The 18,203-nt window shown below is 51.2% G+C and overlaps 1 protein-coding gene across 1 annotated transcript; it reads left to right on the forward strand.

Moving 5' to 3' along the window:
• Window positions 1–4,602: 4,602 nt before the first annotated feature.
• On the forward strand, window positions 4,603–17,524 carry TMEM61 (transmembrane protein 61). The gene is made up of 3 exons (XM_054572496.1): window positions 4,603–5,135; window positions 11,038–11,387; window positions 17,119–17,524. The coding sequence occupies exons 1-3, from the start codon at window positions 5,121–5,123 to the stop codon at window positions 17,375–17,377; spliced, it is 624 nt and encodes a 207-aa protein (XP_054428471.1). The 5' UTR covers window positions 4,603–5,120; the 3' UTR covers window positions 17,378–17,524.
• Window positions 17,525–18,203: the final 679 nt, after the last annotated feature.

The following is an 18,203-nucleotide window of genomic DNA, read 5'->3' on the forward strand; positions in this document are numbered from 1 at the left end:
GACTTGACCTTGTGAAACCCTAAGCAGAGAACCCACCTGGATTTCTGGGTGTTCAGACAGCTGACCCCTGAACAACAAGGTTTGAACTGCACGGGTTCACTTACATGCAGATTTTTTTCATCTTGTAAACAGACAATGTAAACTTACAGTACTATAAATTATTTTTTCTTCCTTATGATTTCCTTAATAACATTTCCTCTTCTCTAGCTTACTTTATTGTAAGAATACAGTGTATAATACATATACAAAATATGTGTGAACCAACTGTTTATATTATTGGTAAGGCTTCTGGTCAACAATAGGCTCTTACTATTTAAGTTTTGGGGGAGTCAAAAAGTTATTCTTGGATTTTTGACTATTCAGAAGTAGGGTTGGCACTCCTAACCACTGTGTTAAGGGTCAACTGTGGGTGTTATTTTAAACTACTAAGGTTGTGCTACTGTGTTGTGCAACAATAGAAAATTAATATGGCACCCACATGTAGAAAAAAGTTTTATCGCCATTTTCCAAGGGAGGAGGGCCAGAGAAGTGTGGTCATTGCCCAGTAGTGGCAGAGCTGAGAAGATGCTGGGGCAGAGGTCACCAAACAATTTCTATAAGGGTCCAGATAGCAAACAGTTTAGGCTACATGGTTTCTGCCACAACGTCTTAATTCTAACGTTGTAGCACAAAAGTAACATGGAAAGAAAGAACTTGGCTGTGCTCCAATAAAACTTAATTTATGGTCACTAAAATTTGAATTTTGTAAAATTTTCCTGTATAAAATGGTATTCCTCTTTTGATGTTTGTCAACAATTAAAAGAAATGTGAAAAACTCTTTTCAGTTAGTAGGCCATATGAAAACAGGTAGTGAGCCCAATTTGGTTTGTGAGACATAGTTTGCCGAACCCCCAACCTCAGGTGCCTGACTCCTAGTTCAAATATCGTCCTTCTGCAGAGTAGCTAACAGATGGGTGAAAAGGGCTCTGGATGTCATAAATCTAGGTCTGCATCCCTGTTGTACCCTATTTTGCTGTGTATAATGTGCACCCACATTTCTGTGCGCATTATACACATGATTGTTATACCCATGGCACGTACTCATTATACCCATGTATAATGTGCATCCTTATTTTTCCCTCAAAAATTTGGGCAAAAAAAGTGCACATTATACACAGCAAAATACGGTACTTCAGATTCGCTGTGTCACTTCAGGCAATTCACTTTCCTTTCCTGGACCTATAAAAACAGAAATCAAAGCAGACAGTGGTTTTTAAAACTTTTCTCCACCCATTTCCCAGCCCCAGGATTCCACGCCCCCCCTAAAAAAAAAAAAAAACCTGACACAGAACTCTAGCGTCAAAAACCAATCAAAAGGGCACAGCTTCTGACTGGCTGGGGGAGGGGCCAGGGTCCCTGCCTGCTCCTGCCCCCTCCGCCCTTTCTGCTCTTTCTGTATAAGAGACATGCTGGGAGGTCTGGTTTCAAAGTTACATCTTAAAGTTTCTGAGACTTTTCTATGGCATATGGAAAAAACAGGCCTCAATTTTTAGAATCTCAGGTTTATTTTCTCTTACATTTCTTTATATCACATAAAGAAATTGCTTTCTCTCTGTGGAACACAGGCTGGTTATCTCTTGAACAAGGTAGTCTCCAAAGCCTAACTAAGACATCTAAACCAGGGCTTCTCAGCTTTGGCACTTGACACCTGGGATGGGATCATTCTAATCTTTAAGGGCGCTGTGCTGTGCACTGTAGGATGTTTAGATGCCAGTAGCACTCCCCCTCCCCCACAGTTAACACAATTGTGACAACCAAGAATGTCGCCACACACTGCCAAATGTTCTCTGGAGGTTGGGGGTGGGCCAAATTGCCCTGGGTTAAGAACACTGGCCTGAACCCCCTCTTTTAGGAAGCCAAACCTTAGAATCCTGTTCCTTTTGGGCATTAATGAATGTGCTCGAGATCTTTCTTTAGAGACCTTAGGCCACCCTCGACCCTGACCAGCCTTGGCTGCATTGCTGGCAGACCTTGAGATGTCCCCACCTCATGAGCCTTCTTCCCTACAGAAATGAGCGTGTGCCTAGGCAGGAGACAGAACCATGCACCACTATTGCACATCCATGCTCTTCACTACTTATAGTCACGGTAGGCCTACTGTGTGCCAGCTTCGAGATGGCACGGGGAGGGTGGGGTGGGGCTAGGACACAAGATGTCCATATCTGCCCTGAGGATGCTGTCTATAGGGGAGCCAGGTATGTAGGCATAAAACCAGAATGCAGTGAGTTATGCGAAGATGTTCATGAAAAAGTGTGTGAATTGAAAATAAAAGCTATTAAAAATGGTATACAATGTATGACCAGATTTTTGTAAATTTGGAAGGAGTTATATCAGAATGTTATAGCAGTTGGTTGTTTATAGGTTGTGATCCTGCAAAAAGATGCTGGACCCCTGTTCTGGAGGGAGGAGGTGGAGCAGGGAGGGAGGGGGAAGGGAGGATCTTGGATTCTTTCATTGCGTCTCTCCTACTTACAGATAGAACAATTACAATTATAATAGCCAGTATTACTAAGTACTCACTATAAGCCAAGCACTATTGCTAAGCACGTTATATAATAATGCACTTGACTCTCATAACAACTGTAAAAGGCCTGATTCCAGTGTTTATTTCTCACTGCTTCTCCAAATGTGGCCGTGGGCCCCAGAATTATCGGCCCCAGAGGCTGGGCAGAGCCTGTGCAGATGAGGCTGCATTTTGGGAAATGTTTTTCTTTCTTTACAGGTCGACAACTGTTCTTCATCTGTGAAGGGGGATGTTCTGCATGTGGATCTGGAAGATTCAGACTGACACAGATTTTGACACCTCCTCTCTCGACCCCTACCCCCTGCCTCTCACTTATTAGCTGTGTGACTCTAGGTGAGGCACTTGTCTCCCAGCCTTGATGATTTTGCTGAGTGACAATTAAACAAGAAAAACAAATATAATATTGTCTGTCAACTGTAACTGAAAAATAAATGAAAACACACACACACACACACACACACACACGAGCCCTGGCCAGGTATCTCAACTTGAGCACTGTCCTGATACACCAAGGTCGTGGGTTTGATCTCTGGTCAGAGCACAAAGAAGAAGCTACCAATGAATGCATAAATAAGTGGGAGAACAAATTGATATTTCTCTCCCTTCTCTCTCTCTCTCTCTAAAAAAAAATCAATAAATAAAAATTTTTAAAAAACACACAAGAAAAATGGCTGGCAGGCGACATTTATAATACGTGGTCACCAATTTTCTCCTTCGAGCCTTCGACCTAGTGCCAGGGGACATCCAAGGCTGCTTGCTCAGAAAGGGTCTGCAAGTATACCCAAGGCTGTGGGGCTCCCCGGTGCTCCCAAAAGGTGGGGAAGAGGAAGCCAGAGCCAGGAGAACTGGGCCAGGTCCCTTGGCTTCAGTCAGGACATAGTCCCAGAGGTGCTGGCCCTGCTGGGACTGGCTGGGTCTTGAACCAAGTCACATCTGGTTCCTGCCCTATCACCGAATGAGGAGGTGCACAAATAGAGCCCCTGTAATTCCCGAGTACATCCTACCTGCTCTGTGGGGAATCCTTGGCATGGCTGAGGGGAGTCAGGCCCTGTCCCCTGCCTTATGGGAGCAGCAGGAAAAGACAAAAACAAAACCCAGACCTAGGCTGGTTTGGGAATGGGCTCCCTTCGAGCCACATGAACTTAAGATTTTCCTGTGACTTTGTCCGGTCTTTGCATGTGCTACTCCTCCAGCCTGGGTGCTATGCCCCATTCCTACTTTTCTAAGACAACTCAGGTGTCCTCCCATAGAAGAATTCTCTCTCTCTCTCTCTCTCTCTCTCTCTCTCTCTCTCACACACACACACACACACACACACACACTGACCCTCCTTCCAGGTGCCCAAATCACCTGACTACAAAAACTGCTTTTAGCCTGTACGTGCTAAATGGCCCAGCCCTTAACCTGGACTACTTAACTGATTCAGTCCTCAGGGACTTGTGAGCTGGGATCTTCAATCCTCCTTTGACACAGGAGGTTCAGAGCAGTTAGGACACACCTTATTATCTGGGAGGCCCGGCTGTCTCTCAAGCCCCTGCTCCCTGGCCTCTGGTAGGCTGGGGTTAGAAACCTGGGGTAGGAGCTGGGGAAGCACTTAAATGTGGGCTATTATTTCTGAGAAAGCCTTCCTCCTCTGCATGTGAGGTCTTGGGGTGGGGGTCTCCATGGGCTTGCTCCCAGGTTGACCTCTGTGAAAAGAAAAAGCCAGTTACAGAAACGGAGTTTGCGGTATAACACAGGCCTGTGACTTTCCGGCTTGGAGCCCTAGATTTCCTTGCTGTAAGATGGGAGTGAGGAGGCTTGGGCTCCGGAATCCTGGGTCCCTCTCTGACTGAACGTCGAAGGCTCTGGAGCAGTTCTTCTGCGTTCCCAAGCCCGCCCCAGGCGCTCCCCGGCTGGAAAACCTTAACCCTGCCATCCCCGCTGGCGCTGTTGCTTTAAGGTCGGGCGGGGCCGCGGGGCGGTGGCGCGGCACCTGGAGCCGCCCGGAGCGGGTCCTCGGAGTCTCCGCGGGTCCCTGCGGCGCGCGAGGAGGCGGATCCCAGGAGGGGAGGGGCTGGCCGCGCCCAGGGCCAGAGCCCAGACTGCCCCGCTGCAGTCGGCCAAGCTCCAGTGCCGGGGCCTGGGCGGGGGTCGGTCACCTCGCGGGTCGAGGGCGAAGGCCAGGCTCCGTGCTCCCTCGGGGTAGCAGAGCTGCTGCGGGGCGCGCGGCACCGGGTTCCGCGCCTGCCGGGTGAAGTCGGGCTCGGCACCTCCGCTTCGGGTGCAGGGCGGCGGGAGCGGACGGGGCGGACGGCGGCTGACGGGCGGGAGACCTGCGAGATCTCGGGTCTCCCCCGTCCGGGACGAGACCCGGAGCCCGGCCTAGCGCCTTTGCGGGGCGCGGAGAGCGGGGCTAGGGGACCAACACCAGGGCCACCCCGCTAACGGTCCGCCGCCTCCGCAGACCCGGAGGACGCCGTTTCCAGGTTCGCACCGCTCTCCGTCCGACAGCCACGATGCCTTTACCCGCGCCACGCTCCCTGCGCCTGGACCGCGCCTGACCGCCTGCCGCGCCATGGTTGCGCCCAAGGTGGGTACAAGCTTCCTCGTCTTCTTCCTTCGGGAGCATCTCAGCTCCTCCTGAGGTCCGCCCCATCTGGACCCTCACTCTTTCCCTTGACCACGGAGGCTTGGCGGGCAGTCTGCACACTCACGTCTCTTCCTGTGTTCTAATTTGCTGAGTAGCCTTGGGCCATGACGCTCAGGGCCTCAGTTTACCCGGTGGTTAGGCGGAGATGGTTTGGACCACTTCTGGTTCAGGCGGAGATGGTTCATTTCTTTACAGGAAACCGGCACCTAAACTTCCCTTGTTGGCAGAACGCAACACGGTGCTGTTGGGCCGATTTCACGGAGGAGGGAAGGGAGGCACGGAGAACCCAGGTCACGTGCCCAGTGTCAGAGCTAGGGTCCATCCTCTGTCCCGCTCTGCCCGTGTCACCGTGCTTGGCCCACAGCTTGCCATCTTGGCATCTCATCTTCACAACTGCTCACTACTTAGCAGGGGGGAGGCTGTGAAATGAGGGCCCTGGATGGGGCCAGAGGGCTCCCCAGGCTGATAGAGCAACACATGCGGAGGCGCCCTGGGGGCAGGAGTTTGGATGTGCTTGTGTGTGGGAGTGTGAGGGAGATGAGGGAGCGCCAGCCTGGCAGGCCCTGACTGAGTGCCAGGGCCAGGAGTGGGACTTCTCTGGGGCGGAGGTGATTCCCTCCAGGGCATGGAGCTCTTTCTTCCGCCCCCATCAGGATACTGGACACAGACGTGTGAGAGGTGAAAGGTTTAAGCTGCCTGAAGGTCCCCTCTCTGAAGCAGGTCAGGGGAATCTTGAGCCAGGACACCCTGCTGCTGATAATCAGAGATCTGATCTGTAACAATAATGAAAACCACTGCACAGCAGCAGACAGGCTGTCCTTCATCCAGTGGACACTGACGCCCTCCATCCCCCCAGGGTGGCAGGTTAGCACGTGGCCCGCCGGCCCATGGCGGGATCCATATGGCAGGAGGGAGGCCCACAGAGAGGGAGATGACCTCAGCCGTGAGAAGATGCTAGTGGCACTTGCAGGGACTTGTCTGAGGAGGACAGTGCATTCTGGAGAGTGAGAACTGCCTGTGCTAAAGACTTGCAGATAAATCTCTTCACAGCAAGGTCTCAGCTTTATACACTAAATAATATAGATAGATCTAGCTGTACACACACACAGGGATTTGAGTCAGACTAGACCTGGGTTCAAATTTGGTCTTGACAATAATGATCTTGGACTGACTGTCACTCTCATAACCTCATGTCCTCGAGACATATTGCTGCTGTGAGGATTAAGTGAGGAGACCCCTGTAAAGTGCTTGGTGTGGTGTCCAGCCCGTGTGAATGCCCAGCCACTGCCTGCTGCCACTATCATCGTGTATGTAGGCTGAGGGAGAAATGGGACGTCCACATGGGGATCAGCTCATCTGAGGAGCAGGCTGAACGATAATTTCTGTTTTGCATTTTTATACCCTGCTGCGGTTTTCTCCTCTTCCCACAGCAAAAAGCATCGTTAAGTTACCTCATGTAGGAATGAGTTCTCCAAGCATCGAGAAACCTAGTTATACTGGGTGTGGGCAAAGCCCCTCACCTTTCTGGCTCCCGTTTCCTTATTTGCAAAGCAGGAATTTCTTACCTGCCCTGTTGTGGGGAGTCAGATGAGATGCTGGGTGTGAAGGGCAACTGTCAAGGGCTGTAATATACAGTCCAGGGCTTACAATGATTGATTGGCTGGGTATTTTTTTCACGCTGGTATTGGTTTCTCCAGCTTTTCCTCTTGACTGCGTCTCCTAGCTGTCTGGCTTTGGGAGGTGGGTAGTCAGGTTCTTTTTCTCCCCCCATAAAAATGCCTTGAGCTGGAGACAGGAGGTACTTTCCGCAAAGACATGTCCATGGGAAGAGAACTGCAGGTACTTTACAAACGGTGTTTTTCTGTGTACCCTGGGTGGTCTTAGGGTTCAGAATTATTGGGGTTCACTCCTAGAGTACCTTGTTACACGTATAGATCCTCTCTCACACATGCGCATGCACACACATATGCCCACATGCACATTTTCTTTTTGATAACATGAGTGGATTTATTTCTTAACCACACACACATTTTTAAAACACACTTGGAAGCATGCCCTTTTAAAAAAAACTAATGTATTTTAGATTATAATTGACATACAGTATTATATTAGTTTCAGGTGTACCACATAGTTATTCAACATTTATATGTCTTACAAAGTGATCACCATAATAAATCTAGTAACCATCTGCCACCGTACATAGTTTATTCAATGTTATTGACTCTATTCCCTAAGCTGTACTTTACATGCCTGTGACTTATGTTGTAACTGGAAGTTTGTTCATCTTAATTCCCTTCCCCCTTCCACCCCTCCCCCCACCCCTCTGGTGAGAACATGCGCTTTTGAAATCTCATGCTTCACCTACTGTATCCTGAACATTGCGCATGCCCCTCTGCTCCCCTAGGAGCATGCCTTTGAATGGCTGCACAGCCAGGCATTGTTCCGATGCTGGGCAAGCTCCCATTTGGAAGGTGTTTCTGGCCATTGTGGTCTCCCTGAGGTCTGTGAGTTCCCCACTTCTCTGGCTCAGCTCTTGGAAGAGGAGACGGTGCCATAGTAAGTTCTAGCAGCCTGCTGGAGCACCTGCTCTTTGTGCAGGTGAGGCGGCAGGCCCAGAGCAGTGGAGAGCCCTACCCCAGGACACGGCTGGCGAGCGGCAGGGCGGGCACCAACGCCGGGCCTCTGCTTCGTGGCAGGTGCTGGAGCAGCTGGCATCCGAGGGAATCCTCCCCTCGCCCTGCTCCTCCCAGCCGTGAGGCAGGCTTTTCACACAACAAGCATTTGGCCAGCAACACTTACCCTCATTTAAGGGAATTTCTTTAGCAGATTTTTTTTTAGCAGCCATTATGTGTTAGGCACTGGGGGACAGAGCAGTGAACAGGGCCAGTATGGACAGCAAAGGAGCAGTTAACCACAGGCAGATACGTCCTGTGGTCTAATAAGGCTGAGGGGATCAGGTGTTGAAAGTGTCTTGGGTGGGGGCCGAGCTGAGCCTTGAGGGGAGATAATGGCCAGTTGCCAGGCAGAGGGAACAGCGTGTACAATGTGTGTTTCAGCCCCTTCCTGCCTGTATGTCTTAGGCCAGGTTTCCTCCCAGTGTGGTTTTTTCCCTGTGTATTTTTTCTTTACCTAATTGAGATAACACTATATGTATAATTAGGTATACTAAGTTGAAAAAAGTAAGGTCTTGAAAATATTTCCCCCCTTTTGTTAAATATTTGTGCTGAGCTTGATTTTTTAAAATATGTATTTTATTGATTATGCTATTACAGTCGTCCCACTTTTTTCCTCCCCTTTTTTCCCCTCTGCCCTATATCCCCCCCACCAGCATTCCCCCCACCCCCACCCTTACTTCATGTCCATGGGTGGTACATATAACTTCTTTGGCTTCTCCATTTCCTATACTATTCTTAACCTCCCCCTGCCTATTTTGTATCTACTATTTATGCTTCTTATTCCCTTTAACTTTTCCCTGATTCTCCCCCTGCCCCCTCCCTGCTGATCTCCATTTCTGTGATTCTGTTCCTGTTCTAGTTCTTTGCTTAGTTTGTTTTTTGGTTTTTTTTAGGTTCAGTTGTTGATAGTTGTGAGTTTGTTATGATTATACTGTTCATAATTTTGATCTTCTTTTTCTTAGATAAATCTGTTTAGCATTTCATATAATAAGGGCTTGGTGATGATGAACTCCTTTAACTTGACCTTATCTGGGAAACACTTGATCTGCCCTTCCATTCTAAATGATAGCTTTGCTGGATACAGTAATCTTGGATGTAGGTCCTTGCCTTTCATGACTTTGAATACTTCTGTTGAGCCCTTTCTTGCCTGTAAGGTTTCTTTTGAGAAATCAACTGATAGTCTTGTGGGAACTCCTTTGTAGGTAACTGTCTCCTTTTTCTCCTGCTGCTTTTAAGATTCGTTTCTTATCTTTAATCTTGGGGAATGTCATGATGTGCCTTGGTTTGTGCTTCCTTGGGTCCAACTTCTTTGGGACTGTCTGAGCTTCCTGGACTTCCTGGAAGTCTATTTCCTTGGCCAGATTGGGGAAGTTCTCCTTCATTTTTTTTTTCAAATAAGTTTTCAATCTCTTTCCCTTCCTCTTTTCCTCCTGGCAACCCTAAGATTCAGATGTTGGAACATTTAAAATTGTCCCAGAGGTTCCTCAGCCTCTGCTCATTTTTTTGAATTCTTGTTTCTTCATTCTGGTCTGGTTGAACGTTTATCTCTTCCTTCTGCTCCCAATCGTTGATTTGAGTCCTGGTTTCCTTCCCTTTACTGTTGGTTACCTGTATATTTTTATTTATTTCACTTTGCATAGTCTTCACTTTTTCCTCCATTTTGTGACCATATTCAACCAATTCTGTGAGCATCCTGATGACCAGTGTTTTGAACTGTGCATCTGATAGATTGGCTATTGTTCATCACTTAGTTCTATTCTTGGAGCTTTGATCCGTTCTTTCATTTGGGCCATATTTCTTTGTCTCAGCCTTCCTGTTACGTTGGAAGGGGTGGAGCCTTAGGTATTTGCCAGAGCAGGGCAACCCACATCATTGCCTTGTGACGCTGTATGTGGGGGAGGGGTCTGAGAGGGAACAATGCCACCTTCTGGGCTCCCAGCTGGCTTTCAGTCACTCCCCCCCCCCGCCCCGCCCCCGCTACCCACAAGCAAATTGGGCCTTTCTAGTGCTGATTCCCAGGTGGGTGGGTTTGTATACGTTCTAGGGCCCCTTGGGTCTCTCCAACAAACTGTCCTGTGAGGCTGGGAGTTTCTCCTGCTGCCGCAACCCCTGTAGGTTTTTTACAGCCAGAGGTTTTGAGGCTTTCTGTTCCCGCTCTGGAACCCTGGATTGCACGGTCTGTCTCGCTCCCCAACTGTTCCTCCTGGTTTATCCACACACAAATGTGGGACCGACAGGTCCACAAGCTGCCACCTGGCCTGCCTGGTCCCGCAGTCGCCCCCTTGTTGCACTTCCTCCCTGCCCCTGCTGCCCGCCTCCACCCCTCCTACCAGTCTGGATGAATGTTTCTTCTTTAACTCCTTGGTTGTTGGACTTTCATACAGTTCAGTTTTCTGGCAGCCTGGTTATTTTTTGTTTTAAATTTGTTGTCCTTTTGGTTGTTCAACGAGGCAAAGTGTATCTACCTACGCCTCCATCTTGGCTGGAAGTTGAGCTTGATTTTTTAAAAATCAATTACTATTACGTCTAGAGGTTATGCCGTGTTTTACTCGTCATTTCCCTGCAGTAGTACATTTTGGCTCTTTCCAAATTAGGATCATTATAAATAAGGCCACAGTGAACTTTTTTTTTTGGCACAGTTTTGTTTCATATTGCGAATTTTACCCTCAGGCTTCTCAGTGCCCTGCTTTACACTTGCTCCTTCACCTGCCTTGGGTTTTGGTGTCTTCTGTCAAATGGAGATGACAGTGTTGACCTCCTGGGATTGTGACTAGGTGAAGTGAGGCAATGCATAACCAGCCAGCCCCCATCCTGGGAGGCCTGGGGCCCCCTCCCCACTGGTGGTAGACACAGTGGGGAGTCTTATTCCCACCAAGCAGATGAGGCTTCTGAGGCCTGGAGAGGAGCCCAGGGTGAACATAGCCACTTGATCCCAGGTGTGGTGCTAGGAACTTCAGACACATTAACTGTGACCTTCCAAACAGCCCTGTGAAGTTAGCAGCATCATCTCCATTTCACAGATAAGGAAACTGAGGCAGAGAACTCAAATGATCTCTCCAAAGTTACACACTGACTTCAGGTTGAGGAGAACTAAGACCCGGCATCCAGTACTCAGCAGGCTTCTTACATGTCCATTTTTCCTCTCCTCTTTCTTTCTCTACGTCTAGAACTGTGACAGGGACCGAGTGGCCTCCACCCTCCGCTACTGCATGATGGTCAGCGGCATGGTGACTCTGGTGGCTGGGACACTCTGCTTCGCTTGGTGGAGTGAAGGGGATACAGGTGGTCAAGCCAACCCGTCGGCCCCACCCACTGCGCACCCCACGCCCGAGTCCCCCAGACCTCTGCTCAGGTCCATCAGCTTCTTCTGCTGCGGGGCAGGTGGCCTGCTGCTGCTCCTTGGGCTGCTGTGGTCCTGCAAGTCCAGCATCTGGGGGCCACCCCCATGGGACCCGTATCAGCTCTCCAGAGACCTGTACTACCTCCCTGTGGAGCCCTTGGAGAAGGAGAGCTTCAGGTTAGCAGGGACGGGGAAGGGTGGCAGGTTGGGGCCGCAGGTGGGGCACCATTACATCATCATGCATTTGCTCAGTCAACTCTCATGGCTTTCCTTCTCTGGACCAGGCTTTGTCTATGGCCTGGGGACTTCAAAGCTAGTCAGCACAGTCCTGGAGGAGTTTAAAGCCCCATGACAGAACAGAGTAGTTAGAGCTGTGAGAGAGGAAGAGAGATGGTCATGTGGAGATGTGGAGAAATCCAGGTAGGCTTCTTGGAAGAGGTGGAAGCTGAGCTCAGCATGGTATGGGGCAGAGTAGCACAGAGGTTAAGAGCCCAGGCTCAGGAGTCAGACTGCCTGGGATCCTCTCCTGGTTCTGCCACTAACTAGCAGTAGAACTTCAAGTAGATCATGCCACCCCACTGGCCCTCAGCTTGCCCACCTGAAATAAAACAGGAATAATAAAAACAGCAACAATAATAGCAAATACCTCTATGTATTTACCATGGTCCAGACACTGATTCAAGTACTTTTCTCATATTTACTGTTTTAATTCTTACAGCAGCCCTCTGAAGTAGATATGGTTATTAACTGTGTTTATAGATGAGGAAACTGAGGCACCAAGATGTTGGGTAACTTGCCCAAGGATACCCAGGTAGTTGTGTATCAGGGCCAAGATTTGGGCCCAGAGTCCATGCTCTCATCCACTCCCTGGCTCATGGGACACATGGAGAATTAAGTGAGATGACATGTATGTGGAACTTAGCTCCATGCCTGGCACACAGCAGGTGCACAGTAGAGGCCGACTTCCTCAAGGGCCTGAGGTGGCGAGAGGCAGTTTAGGCAGGCAGAAGAGCATGTGCAAAGGCTCAGGGGTGGGATGGGGGTCGGAAACAGACCCTTGCCTTAGACAGCATTTTTCAATCTGAATTTTCATTTTTACTCTCTCTAAGGAGGCTTTTAGGCATTTTTTTCTTAATTCTCCCCCATGAAATTTAAATACCGCAGATATACTCTGTATTTGTTTATGTTCTGTATGTGTATCTGTGCTTTATATCACCAAAATACCAAGAAACAATTTTTGCCCTGTTGAGAAAGTGAATTATGCCTGCACTTACATATTAATTCATTCAGCCAAGTATTGGGTATAGCTACATGTCAGGGGCCTGCATACATCTTCTCCAGTCCTTCTGTCCCTGAAAGGTAAGAACTGCTACTTCCCTTGGCAGAAGAAGAAGGTGGGGTTATACAACCAGAAAGTGGCAAAACCTGCTGGCTGCAAAGCTTGTGTCCTCCCGTGCCACTCCCTAAGGTTGGATATATTTGGGACTAAAACAGATATCTGTGAGCTGGCCTGAGACTTGGACCCCCTTTTTCCCTTAGTTAAAGGGGAAAATGTGCCCTGGCTTATGTGGTTCAATGGATTGAGTGCTGGCCTGCAAACCAAATGGTCGTCGGTTCGATTCCCAGTCAGGGCACATGCCTGAATTGTGGGCCAGGTCCCCGGTAGAGGGTGCACAAGAGGCAATGACACATTGATGTTTCTCTCTCCCTTTCTCCCTCCTTTCCCCTCTGTCTAAAAATAAATAAATACAAATTTTTTTTTAAGGGGGAAATGCATTCTGAGTTAAGGAATGTAACAGATTATTCCCACTGCTAGCTTGTGAATCCTTGAGGCCAGAGACAATTGGGTATTCAACAGAGGCCACTTACTCCAATGGTTGGGCCTTGGTTTGACCCGACAATTAGAGGGACGGGCAGGGCCTTGGGGACTCTCTAGCCAATTCTTCACTTTTCAGATGAGAAACCTGGGTCTCCAGAGAGACCAGTGATCTACCTGGACACATAGTGAGTCAGTGGTCAGTTGGAACTAGGCCAGGCCTCAGGGCACTCTGGCCCTGAGCCTGTCCCCACCCCACCCAGGGTGGCCTGAGCACAGTGAATGAGTGTTGTCTGTACACAGAGCCATGTTGACCCAACAGGGTCCAGGCCACAGCTACGGCACGGGGGCGGGGGGGGGGGGGTGGTCACCCAGCCTTCATCCTCCGCTGGGCCAGGGAGGAGGCTCACCAGGAGGCTGCAGAGTGCTCCTGGTTTGGAGACCCAAGTCTTCGATGTAGAACTGGGTGGCTGGGTGTCGGGGTTGGGGCTGCTTCTGCTAATGACTCTTCACTGTCCTTGGGGCTGACTCAGCCTAGCCCTGCTGCCTCTGAGACCAGCATCTGGCCCATGGGGAGGCCACTCTACTGCTCCTGTCCCAGCCACCTCGCTCCCCGGAGGCGCCTGGCTGTGGGTAAACCCAGGTCGGAGAGGCCTTCTAGGCTAATGGCTTGGCTGGATGGTTTCCCCTCTTGGACCTCACTCTCTCCAGTTACTTATCTACTTATTCTTTCATACGTTCACCCATATTTACTGAGCACCTACTGTGTGGTGGGTCCAGTGCAGGGCACTGACAACACAGCACTGGACAAAAACAGATAAAATCCCTGCCCTCTGGGGGCTCCCATCTTACGTGTGAGCCTCTGAATGAGGTGGCTAGACAGGAGACGCCCAGGGCCTCCGGCCTCAGTGGATACAGCGGAAAATGCATGGTCCTATTCTGACACGAGGGTTTCAGCCTCTGCTCTTTCTTTGATAAGCGGTGTGTCCTTGAGCATGTTCCTGAGGCTCTCTGAGCTGGGTCGAATTCCTCATCTGGCAGCTGGGGGTGACAGACCCTCTCCCTAGGAGTGCTGTTAGGCTCAGAGGAGATGATAGGTGGGGAAGTGCATACGCTGTAAAGTTCGAGCACACATCTTTCACGGTTGTTACTGTGCTTTACAGTTTACAATGTATTGTTATGCTCACTAACTGATTTGAGCCTCACTGCTCATAAGCGGAACAGCTTATGAGGTAAGTGAAAGGATTAGGCCCATTTATTACAGATGAGAAAAGTGTGGGGTGGAGAGATTGGGGGCTGGGCGGGGAGCGGTGTGCTCGGTGGAGTTGCCATGGGACAGGGTTGGGGCTTTGCCGCTTGGTTGATGTGTGACTTTGACTCATCTGTACAGTGGCTGAGAGCTGCTATCCCCCAGCGTTGTCATGAATGTAAAATAGATTAGAGGGCTTAGGTGTTGGGCAAGTAGTATTTCATGCTTGTCCCTTCCCCTTTTCCTACCGTGTTTGCCTGACTCAGCTGAGGGCGGAGGAGTCGGCGCCACGTCAGGTTTTCTGCCCCAGCCAGGCTCCAGGGAGTGGGTGCATCCCAGCCTCGGTGGGGCTTCCTGTGCAGGGGGACCATAGTGACAGCCCTCCCCACACAAGTGCAGGGTGCCACACCCAGAACACACCATCAACAGAGCCTTCTCCCAGTGGTCCCCAAGTTCTAACATCCTGGACCATGACAGTGGAGACTTGGAGCTGGGTGGGCCCAGCTGGTCCAGGGGGTGGCCCGAGGGCCACGTCCCATCTGCCCTTTAAGCAAACTTCCTGCTGCGGGCTCAGCTCACCTATGCCCTGCCCTGCCAGCTGTTAGCGACTGGGGTGGCCCCAAGCATAGCCGATGCCTGTGTCATATCTCCAGGGCTTGGAGAGGTGGAAGTGGCAGAGGTGTGGCTGAGAAGTGAGCAGGGCGGGAGATATGGAGCTCTGGAAGCCTTATTACCTACATTTTTCTGAGTGTTATCAAAGCTTTTTCCATTTTTCCCTGCCTTGAATCTATAAAATGAAAGTCATTACCCCCATTTTACAGATAAGGGCTGTGAACACAGTTTAGGTCACACAGCAATAGAGCCCACAGCAATAGAGCCCATAGCAATAGAGCCTGGCTCGCCTGCCTCCAGGAGCAATAATCTTTGCCTGCTCTCACCGGCGAAGGATGCTGGAGGTGCAAAGAAGGATGAGGTCCCTTATCAGCTTCCTCAGCTGAGAGCTCCTGGGCTGGCTTCCCGAGGAGGAGGGTCTATGAGAGATGTTTGCAAGAGCACTGGGTGGGGCGTGCCAGATTCGGGGCCTGACTGGTATCCTCCATCAGACTGGCACCCGGGCTGGGGGTCAATCCCAGGCCTCCCCAAACCTGCTTCATGACCCTGTCTGTGGCTGGAGCAGCAAGCCTGCCTCCTGGTGGGCCGTGCTGAGGACTGTGGTGGCCTTGGGCTCAGAAGACACATTGCCCAGAGACAGGCCATGTCCCCAGCGGGTGATGGGTGCTCACATGAGGGGCATCAGCAGGTTCCCAACATGGCAACCCCCCTGGGTCCTGGCGCAGAGTCCTGTCCACCTCCTCTTCTGTCCGCTGGGCCAGCCTCTGCCATCAGACACTCCCTTGTCTAGATAGGCAGGCCCACTGGTGTGAGCTGAACTGCTTCCCCACCAGCTCCAAACCCGTGGCCGTGGGTCAGTGACAGCCTCCCGGAGCCTGTGGAGGGCTTGCCATGCTGGAGATTTTCATGAATTTTGCTCCTCACGTACCTTCCTCAGGAGGACCTTTGACACTTTGTGACTGGCTGCTATTTACAGAGCACATGCCAAGGGCACCCCTGCATTATCTCATTTAGTCTGCACACAGTTCTGTGGGGGAGGGGCCATGATTGTCCCCATTGACAGAGGGGGAAACTGAGGCCCAGATGAATGGAGTTACTGACCTTGATCTCCCACGAGGAATGTGGCAGAGCAGGGAGTTGAACCAGCCAGTGCCCAGATTCATAACCATCCCTCGAGCAACTTGGGGTGGGAAGGGATCTTTACCTAGTGAAGATCATCTAGGCAGCCCCTGTACCTGACAGTATCATCCCCAAAGCAGAAGCAGTCCAGGCTTAGGGTGACACTCCCACCCCACGGGGTCCTCAGCGGAGAAGGGTAAGGGGTTCCCCAGAGGTGACGCGCTGGGGCCCTGAGAGGATGGAGGGCCGGTGTCGCTCGCATCAGCGTTGGTGTGGACTGCACGGGGGGACCTGTTCATGGAATCTAGCTGCAGAGCGTGGTCGGAGGAGCCTCGGAGGACCTGGTCTCTGCCTCGAGTCCCTGCAGGGTGGTTCATTTCTGGGAGCTGGGGGCCAGTCTCAGGAAAGCCCAGCCGTTCCGAGATAGGTGTGGTGGGCTTTATCTCGGGAGGTATACAAGCAGAGGCACACTTGGTGGACTTACCTCACTGGGGCCTCAGGCACCCAGGTGGGCGGGAGAATTGAGATCTTCCACCCAGCTCTGAGCATCCACACCCTGGCTCTCGTAGGAGATGTTACAGCAAGCTGGGAGGGAGCCTTTCTGCCCACGGACCATCACTCAGTCACTCAACAGACATCCCCAAGCGTCTGCCCTCAGCCCCGTGACACTCAAAGTCAGTCCCTGCCCTAGAAGACAACTAGGTGGGGTCAGTGGGGTAACAGAGCCCAGAGTAGGGAATGGGAGATTTGCCGGGGGCGGGGGGCAGGGGCGCTGCCAGTCAGGAAAGCTTCCCAGAGGAGTCTCAAGGGACAAGTTGGGAGTGACCAGCAGGGAAGGTGAGCGAGCGAGAAGGCCTTTCCCTGCAGAGAGAACCGAGGAGGCACAGTGAACACATGCGGGGAGGGCGCAGGGTGGCTCTGGCGGGAGCGCCGAGGTTGGCAGGGGCAGCTCGTGTCAGCTCCAAGTGTGTAGAGGGGGCCCGGGGGGCCTGCAAAGAGTTGGGACCAGGGCGTGCAGTCCTCCCTGCCCCCAGCCGTTGTCATTCTCTCCCTGGCATGCAGTCGGTTTTGCCCTTGCCCCTGCTAACAGCCTCTCTTCTCCTGCCCCATAGGACCCCAAAGCTGGTTGCCATCCCCACCTACGAGGAGGCGGTGCACTGCGCACTGGCTGAGGGGCCCCTGGCACCCCCTGCAGACCCCACGGGGGAAGACCGGACACGGAGTGCCTCCCGGGCTGCCCTGCTCGGAACCCAGCCCGCCTCGCCTCCGCCCAGCTACGACGAGTGCGTCGTCCTGGCTGCCGACGCTGTCCCTGGAGAGACAGTACTTGGTGCTGCCCCACCGGTTGAGGCCGCAGCAGGAGGAAGTTAAAGGTCCTCACCAGGCTCTGAATCCAGAGACAAATCCTGAGCTTCTTCTAGTGTCCAACACAGTGCCTGGTTCACAGTAGGCGCTCAATAGATGTTAGTTTCTCAATGCTGTTTTACTTACCTATTGCTGTGTAACAAATGGCCTAAAATAAATCCACTTTATTCTCCCTCCTGACTTTCTGGGTTGCCTGGGTCCAGCCGGGTAGTTCTTCAGCCCTATATGATGTTTGTGGGGCCCAGCTGGGCCAGAGCATGCAAGATGGTGCACTCTGTGGCTGGCAGTTAGAGCCACTGTCAGCTGGGAGGTTTCATTGTGCAGATGAGAACACTGGAGCCCTGAAACGGAGCAGGGACTGGCCAAGGTCACACACTGAGTGTAAAGCCGAAAGGATTTAGACTCTGCATTCAGACCACCTGTGCCTGGGTTCCACCATGCACCAGCTGATTGACCTTAGACAAGTGATTTTACCTCTTTTTGCCTCAGTTTCCTCATCTGTAAAATGGGAATTGGGAATCACAGCAGCACCAGCTCCTGCCTCAGAGAGCTGAGCGTGAGGATGAAATGAGATGACAGCAACTGACACTGAGCTCACATTGACTGTGCAGGCCCAGGGCTAATGCACCAAGTAAAAATGCAGATTCCTCAGCCCCGTGGCAAGTGTCTGTTAAGTATGCATTGATTGTCAGAGTTTCTTAGCAGAGGTAATGAGTGCAAATTCGCCAAGTGCAAATCCAGCTTCTGCTCCCGTATCTCCTGTGATGAGGTTGGCTCCCTCTCCTTGTTTCCAGATATGGCAGAAATGTCTGCTTTCTGTCCAGCTACATTC

This window comes from Pteronotus mesoamericanus, unplaced genomic scaffold (assembly GCF_021234165.1).
Source record: "Pteronotus mesoamericanus isolate MK-2021 breed Mesoamerican mustached bat unplaced genomic scaffold, CSHL_Meso_final contig_105, whole genome shotgun sequence".
Classification (NCBI taxonomy): Eukaryota; Metazoa; Chordata; class Mammalia; order Chiroptera; family Mormoopidae; genus Pteronotus; species Pteronotus mesoamericanus.

Bases quoted from the DNA above. Each gene is read 5' to 3' on its own strand.
- TMEM61 (XM_054572496.1), top strand. The intron at 11,388-17,118 runs GTTAGCAGGGAC...CCTGCCCCATAG, and splicing joins TTGGAGAAGGAGAGCTTCAG to GACCCCAAAGCTGGTTGCCA.